This window comes from Oncorhynchus gorbuscha, linkage group LG13 (assembly GCF_021184085.1).
Source record: "Oncorhynchus gorbuscha isolate QuinsamMale2020 ecotype Even-year linkage group LG13, OgorEven_v1.0, whole genome shotgun sequence".
In the NCBI taxonomy this organism is placed as follows: Eukaryota; Metazoa; Chordata; class Actinopteri; order Salmoniformes; family Salmonidae; genus Oncorhynchus; species Oncorhynchus gorbuscha.
In genome coordinates this window covers 29,301,625-29,309,208 of record NC_060185.1, presented here as the reverse complement: position 1 = coordinate 29,309,208, position 7,584 = coordinate 29,301,625, and the positions used below count along the sequence as shown (strand labels likewise).

Here is a 7,584-nt window from a genome sequence, read left to right as displayed (position 1 = left end):
ATTGGGGAGGACGGGCTAGTGGTAATGGATGGAGCTAAAGAAGTGGAATGGTATAAAATACAAACAGTTTCCATGTGTTTGATGACATTCCATTGGCTCTATTCCAACCATTATTATGAGCCGTCCTCCCCTCAGCAGCCACTGCATAAATTCGTATTGCCATCTTTTATTTGTTATTGTTGCATTGTCGAGAAGGAAACTGCAAGTAAGCTTTTCTTTGCATGATATATACAATGCGTATCCCATACATGACTAATACAACTTGTATTAATAGATAGGGGCGTTACTGTAGCAGAAGTTGAAATGGAAGCAGTGTGGAGAGTTTGTTATGCATTGAGCTTTGTATAATTTCACTGAACCTTGATTCATACTACTGTCATATATGAAGACATGGCAAATTGCTACCAGCAGAGATGGAACAGTAACAAAATACAAACAGCTTAGTCCATATGCTAATCTGTTTCTAGGTCAAATATTTACTTTAAATGCATTTCTTGGTCATTTGACAAAAAGGTTATTTGCCCACCCAGACAGAGAAAATGTTTACCACTACTCAACACAAAGAGCCATCTGATTGGATGGTTTAGCTTGCAAAATTAACAGATATAGAGAATAAAGCTCAATGAAATATCATTTAGAGTTGCTAAGACAAAATTACATGTGAATATTAATGTGACATTTAACCGCTGTTGCATACAGGTAACCATATAAATCCATACGTAAAATGGGAGAAGAATTAAGGAAACAAAAGTTATTGTGCTCTCATAGGTGTGATGCCAGTGGACCCGATGGTGGCAGAAGAGGTTGAGCATCTGTCAGTATCCCGCGAACTGTTATTTTCCCCCATCGCCGCTCAAGGTAGTGCTGTGCAATGACAAGCGGCAGCATCCATCAGTAAGCTACCCTGCGTCTCACCCACCCCCGGCTCAAGCCCCCAAACTGAAGCAGAGAAATTAATTTATTTCATGCCATTTGTCAATAAATAACTCTTTAGTTGCCTGTAGCAGCTCTTCACATACATCCATTGCCGACTCCCAACATGGATGAAAGCAGAAACGCATAAGTCTTTCATTATCCGGGACCTTTGGAACCCCCCCGAAGTTTGAGTCAAATGGTTACAGTAGGGGTCATGGTTATGTTCCAGCCCTACCAGAAATGCATCAGAAACAATCCACCTTATTTGGAATACAGGAACCTGGAGGTCTACTGAATTTAATGGTTGACAAAATTAACAAATACAGCTCAAGTGAAAGCACCAATGTAGGGTTGGGCGAGTTCCATTATAAAGGGAAGCATTGATACTAATTGAACACAACACACTAAGTGAGGTGTAAACATCCTCAGCAGAGGGCCTCCAAGGGGACACCTAAGCCCGCTCGTCTTCAGTCCCAAAACACCATTTTGATAGTGTAATACCGCCACAACACTTCACACCACTTAGTTTTATGTTACACGCCACAGCACTGTCCTCTCCCATCGGGATTACATTTTCAAACTTATTTGATGCAAGGGCAAAGCTAAAAATAAAAAAAAACACCAACAGTCAATGGCAGGGTTTCTTATTGGCAGGTCTGAGGCCCTGGATTTGGCAATGATGTTCATAGTGAAGTTGAAGTGAGTTGAAGTGTTTTCATGCAGAGGAAACATTGTATGTGATATTGTAACCCCAATTTGTTCAAAATCAAGGTTTGCACCTTGTGGATATTGCTAGATCAATTGCTGTGTACATTAGAATATATCAAATAGTTGTCATTCTGAAACTAGATTCACAGATCTCCAGCCAAATACAATCGAGTGTCAACTCATTCAAGCTAAATGATCTGGAGCTACACCAGGGAGAACATCACAAGGAATACAAAAAAACTAAATGCAAATCTCTTTTAAGAATTTTATTCACCTTACATCACATCTGAACACAGGATTCGCAACCTGAAAAAAAAAAAAAAAAAAAAAACAGGATTTTAGATGGTATTTATAGCATAAGTCCTCCAACCTGCCTGTTAATATGTGTGTAAAATGTTGAACGCCAACACGTTAAAAATCAGGTAATACCAGCAATAGTGAATTGCAGTGAGGAATATTCAGTTTGTTCCAATATAATGTAGGCTAGTTCCATCAGGACTAATATCATAACATACCAGTTTACGCTTTCTCTTCCTTATCTCCCTTATCTCCCTTCGCTGCCTTAGCTGCCTTCTCAGGCTTCTCAGGCTTGTCTGGAACCACAACACCACCCTCCTCCTCAGGACCCTTGGTGTTACGTGTGTAGATCACCTGCGATCTGTGTTTTGACACCAACTTGATCATGCCTAGAGGGGTGGCAGAATGGAATGTGCCTTTTATTTTGTACAGATATTGAAATACTATGGTCCCACATTACCAACTCACCCAGAAAAGTTAGACCTACTCACTGCCCTGACAAGTTAGGACTATATACACAACACTTGATGCTGAAAGAGCAGACATTAAGTTACAGTGCCAGTCTTAGTAGTCACTGATCAGCGCCAATGTTCACCAAAATGATGGTATCCCCCCTGAGGGAAGACTATACTGCCGACAGGGGTTAGAAGTGACATTCAAGGGAACAGGACTTGTGAACATTACAAAACATGTTAATTTTGCAGTAAGAGTTGCAAGTACGAAATATTTAGTGTTCCATTTGGATGGCAAGTGAGAGGAGTGCTAAACATTGGTATATGTAAGTGGAGCTTACTGGCTTTGTAAAATTATCTGTACCAGTTGACTCTGCGGCAGATCCACAAGAGTCAGTGCCTTGTTGAGTCAAACTGGGGTTCACTGTAGCAAAGCTCAAAATTGAACCAGATCATTGTCCTCAGACTACTGACACAGAGTGTAGCATGCCAAAAAACAACACTATTGTAGATAAACATGACAGTAGTGTACCAGCAGTCCATTAAAAAGAGTGTATATGCCTATTCTGGCAAACATGTACCATCTGCACTTTGATGTTAGGGCCCTGTCTTACATAAAGTCAGATTTGGCTACCAGACTACTTCTTAATTTAAATCAAGTTCACTACGAGTAAACACTATGGTTGAGAATCAAGAGCAGGGGTCAGGGTTTACCTTTGCTGAGCAGTTCCTGGAGGGCAGCCCTGGCTAGAGACCCTCTGATCTTTAGCCTCTCAGACACAACTGCTGGTGTGATGAGCTTGTAGTTGGGCACTTCCTTGTTCAACTTTTCATAGGTGGCCTTGTCGAAGAGGACCAGGTTGTTGAGCTTATCCCTCACCTTTCCCTTGGACCACTTCTGCTCAGAGGAAATGGGAATAGTTGCTCACTCCTGACAGTGCAACCATTTTATGACAACAAAGGAATAAACCCACAAGAGATAAATGGATATCAGGACATACCTTCTTCTTGGCTTTGCCTCCGGATTTGTTGGCTGGATCCTTGTCCTTTTTGGACTTCCCGGAATCCTTCCCCTTCCCCTTGGCGTCTTTAGGAGGCTGGAATAAGACACATCACAGTACCATTATCTAACTGATGCGGAATGAACCACAACACATTTTCCAAAACTAGAAAACTTCTGCTGGTAATTTGTAAGTGCACTATAACGTACAGAAGACAACGTCAGTTGGTTTGCTAATTCAGACAGTCACTAACGTTAGTCCATCAATTGGAATTTAACAAAATATGATATACGCCTGTGCATATTTTAGTAGTGTCTGTAAATGTAGTTGGACCTAAATTAACTAGCGACGGCCTAGTCACAGGCTAACAACTAGCCAGCTAATCAACAACCGACTCCAGTTAAACCAAGACTGGTCTAGACTCCAGCCAACCGTGGTCTGCAGAGAACTAGCGGGCAGTTTGCATAATCTGATTGATACATATGTGGGAAAGGTCAGACTATGAGATATCTACACATTGGGACATAAGACAATTGATTGTCTGCAACATAAACCGATGGTTGGCTGATCACGCAGTGCACCATCAGCCGCAGGACCGCTAACGTAGCCAAGCCAGCTAGTTAGCTAAGAAAGCATGGCCAACTGGAATCGCAAAGTGAGCTATTTCATCCATAATCACGGTCAGAACGCTGCGGACAACGAATATTTTCCACCTACCCATCCCGATCTATCCAGAATCTGAACTTTTTCCGAGTGAAATATGTTTTCCGCCCTCGAATTTAATGAAAAATCACGCTAAAACTCTTACCATGATGTCCCACCGTTAAGATGTCGGAGTGAAAGGAAGTTCAACCCGTGCACGAGCCCCTAAGAGAACCCGTACATGTGGATGTGGAAGTATGGTCCTGGGAAATGTAGTTTATTCTTGCTATACTGTTTCTATAGATTGGTTTTAGAATGAATAATAAACAAATCTGCAAAATAAATGCCATATTAAACAAAAAAATAATAATACGAATGAACACGCGTGTAAAGTTATCTCTGTTCAAGATTATTTTAGATTTTGTCTGAAATATTTACTGTCACGTGACAATTCTGTCAGCTGTGCGGAAAAAAGGGCAAAGATGGCGATATTCAGTGTGTATGTTGTAAATAAGACTGGGGGGGGTCATTAACCAGTATGACAATTATGTACACAGAGCAGAAGCAGAGAAAACATTCAGATAATCTTTAGTTTTTGTGTTAAAGATCCACAATGAGGAAGTTGTTGTATCATTTGGTCAACGCGATGGAATCCGCAAGAATATACAGGACGATGTCTCCTGTCAATTCCAAAACACTTCACAAATAAGAAAATGTACATTCTTATCCTAAGTTTCCCATATTGGCAACAAAGAGTTATGAGGTGTAATAATCAGTCCGCCTTCCTTGGGATGTGACCCATCTTGGTTCTGATGTTCCTAAGCAAGAAGAAGCTGATGGTAGTGACGAGCCAGGTGATCTCTGCTACCCAGAAGGCCATTTCCCAGCCGTGGTGCTTGGCGATGGTGCTGAATGGCAGTCTAGAGCAGAAGCCACCAACTGATAACAATACAGGGATGTCAATTAGGCTGGTTCTCATAAATAATAGGATATACAGATTTAGTCATTGAACTACATGTGTGGTACTGCTAGTAAAGCCAAGACATTACACAAAAATGTGAAAAGCATTCATTAGAATTTGAGACAATTAGGTTGAGATAAACCTACTATTGACCATTAGTTTAACGATAGCATGTGATGTTCCACAATAGTTTGAAGGAGCACTCTCTTTGGCTATCACGCCAAACAAGGCTATTGGTCCGTAAAATGAGATGCCAAAAGTAGCCCCCAAGAAGAAGATCCATATCAATTTATAACATAAAAAAGAAAGACTGATAGTGTACTGGCTCTGAAAGGAGATTTGAGAAACACAATGTCTTTACTATACCTTGGCTGTCTAGAGTGACAGTGACCCGGAATAGATACATGGAACCAAACATCCCAGCCATCATGGAGATCAAGAGAAAATGACGGGGGTTTCCATGGCTTTGTACAGCCTGGCTGTACAAAGATTAATATAGTACCTAACAAACACTGCTTTGATTTTTTTTATAGATCTCGGAATTAATGTATGATGCCACTGTCAACCCACTTGTGCCACAGCCTTGTCAGTGAAGTATCCTGCAGCTAAACTGCTCAACAGGCCTCCAACCTCCAGGGTACTCATGTAGGAACTGCCTGTGAAAAAGAGCTGCATTCAGGCAAACCTAACAAGAATCAATTATTATTGAGTTATCAACAGTAAGCTATTGCACACTAGTAAAACAGGCAGGTTAGCGTTTTCCGTCATGAATCTTGTTCTGGAGGTAGCTCTGCAGAGTGGTCACTAACGGGCACAGCCACAGTCATAAAATCTGATTTTAAACCAAACCTTAACCACACTGCCAACCATAATGCCTGACCCTAACCTTAAATTAATACCAAAAAGCACATTTTTGATTTCATGAAATTTCACAATATAGCTCAATTTTGACTTTGCAGCTGGCCTACCTACGGGGAAATTGCTGTTCTGCCTCCAGGACAAGACATGAAAATAGACGTCAACCTGCGTAAAACAATGGCGGTGTTAATGTATCAGACTTCCAAACCAATGAGTGTTGACTTGTCCTGGATGAGGAAGAGCTGGTCCCAGTCAGTGCAGGCCGTCTTCACCCCGAATACCACCAGGTAGCCCACAGACAGCAGCCACAGGTAGCGGGACAGGATGAACTCTTTGAATGTGGTCTCATCACTGGGTGAGCCTGGTAAGGGAGAGAGGTTTAAGTCACACTAGCACATAGCTTAGAGAGTGGCTCCCGAGTGGCGCAGCAGTCTAAGGCACTGCATCTCAGTGCTACAGGTGTCACTACAGACCCTGGTTTGATTCCAGGCTGTATCACAACCGACTGTGATTGGGAGTCCCATAGGGCAGCGCACAATTGGCCCAGCGTCGTCCAGGTTAGGGTTTGGCCGGGGTAGGCCGTAATTTTAAATAAGAATTTGTTCTTAACGGACTTGCCTAGTTAAGTAAAGGTAAAATAAAATCTTGAACTCTTTCACACTAGCATGTGAGGGGCACACTGTGTGCAGAGTAAATTCTCACAGAGTGTCACTGATTTTACACACAATTTCACATGCAGACAATACTCAGAAAATGTGTTCAAATGAAAACCTGTGCATATCACATTCACACACATTTTGAAATGTTTCAGCCACAGAACCAAATGAGGTTAGCTCCAAGCTCTGACCTGCTTTGACCTTCTAGCCCCCCCCCCCCCCCCCCCCCCCCCAGTGTCGATGTTGGGCAAGCCCATGTTCTTGAGCTCGTTCCTGATCAACAGCAGGCAGACGAAGGAGACCACACAACAAGAGAGGCCTGAGATGGACAGGGTTGTTCTCCAGCTGTAGCTCTGGGCCATCAATGTTGCAATAATGGGGCTATAATGCATTGTGTCCCACCACCCACCAACCCCTCTTTTACACTATTGCTACTCTCTGTTTATCATATATGCATAGTCACTTTAACCATATCTACATGTACATACTACCTCAATCAGCCCGACTAACCGGTGCCTGTATATAGCCTCGCTACTGTATATAGCCTCGCTACTATTATTTTTCACTGTCTTTTTTACTGTTGTTTTTATTTCTTTACTTACCTATTGTTCACCAAATACCTTTTTTTGCACCGTTGGTTAGAGCCTGTAAGTAAGCATTTCACTGTAAGATCTACACCTGTTGTAATCGGCGCACGTGACAAATAACCTTTTATTTGATTTATTTATACAGTACCAGTCAAAAGTTTGGAAACACCTACTCATTCAAGGGTTTTTCCTTATTTTTTACTATTTTCTACATTGTACAATAATAGTGAAGACATCAAAACTATGAAATAACACATATGGAATCATGTAGTTACCAAAAAAGTGTTAAACAAATCAAAATACATTTTATATTTGAGATTCTTCAAATAGCCACCATTTGCCTTGATGGCATCTTTGCACACTCTTGGCATTCTCTCAACCAGCTTCATGAGGGAGTCACCTGGAAGGCATTTCAATTAACACGTGTGCTTTGTTAAAAGTACATTTGTGGAATTTCTTTCCTTCTTAATGCGTTATAGCCAACCAGTTGTGTTGTGACAAGGTGGG

General features: G+C 41.6%; 2 protein-coding genes across 2 annotated transcripts; both read right to left on the bottom strand.

The window, feature by feature from the left end:
* Nucleotides 1-1,874: 1,874 nt before the first annotated feature.
* LOC123992668 (40S ribosomal protein S25-like) lies at nucleotides 1,875-4,244 on the bottom strand. Its single transcript, XM_046294020.1, has 5 exons — nucleotides 4,182-4,244; nucleotides 3,374-3,469; nucleotides 3,087-3,270; nucleotides 2,139-2,309; nucleotides 1,875-1,929 (listed from the first exon to the last, which is right to left on the bottom strand). Exons 1-4 carry the CDS (start codon nucleotides 4,182-4,184, stop codon nucleotides 2,143-2,145), a joined length of 450 nt encoding a protein of 149 aa, XP_046149976.1. The 5' UTR covers nucleotides 4,185-4,244; the 3' UTR covers nucleotides 1,875-1,929; nucleotides 2,139-2,142.
* Nucleotides 4,245-4,787: 543 nt separating this feature from the next.
* LOC123992272 (glucose-6-phosphate exchanger SLC37A4-like) lies at nucleotides 4,788-6,882 on the bottom strand. The gene is made up of 6 exons (XM_046293441.1): nucleotides 6,692-6,882; nucleotides 6,043-6,185; nucleotides 5,547-5,632; nucleotides 5,338-5,451; nucleotides 5,123-5,303; nucleotides 4,788-4,954 (listed from the first exon to the last, which is right to left on the bottom strand). Exons 1-6 carry the CDS (start codon nucleotides 6,880-6,882, stop codon nucleotides 4,788-4,790), a joined length of 882 nt encoding a protein of 293 aa, XP_046149397.1.
* Nucleotides 6,883-7,584: the final 702 nt, after the last annotated feature.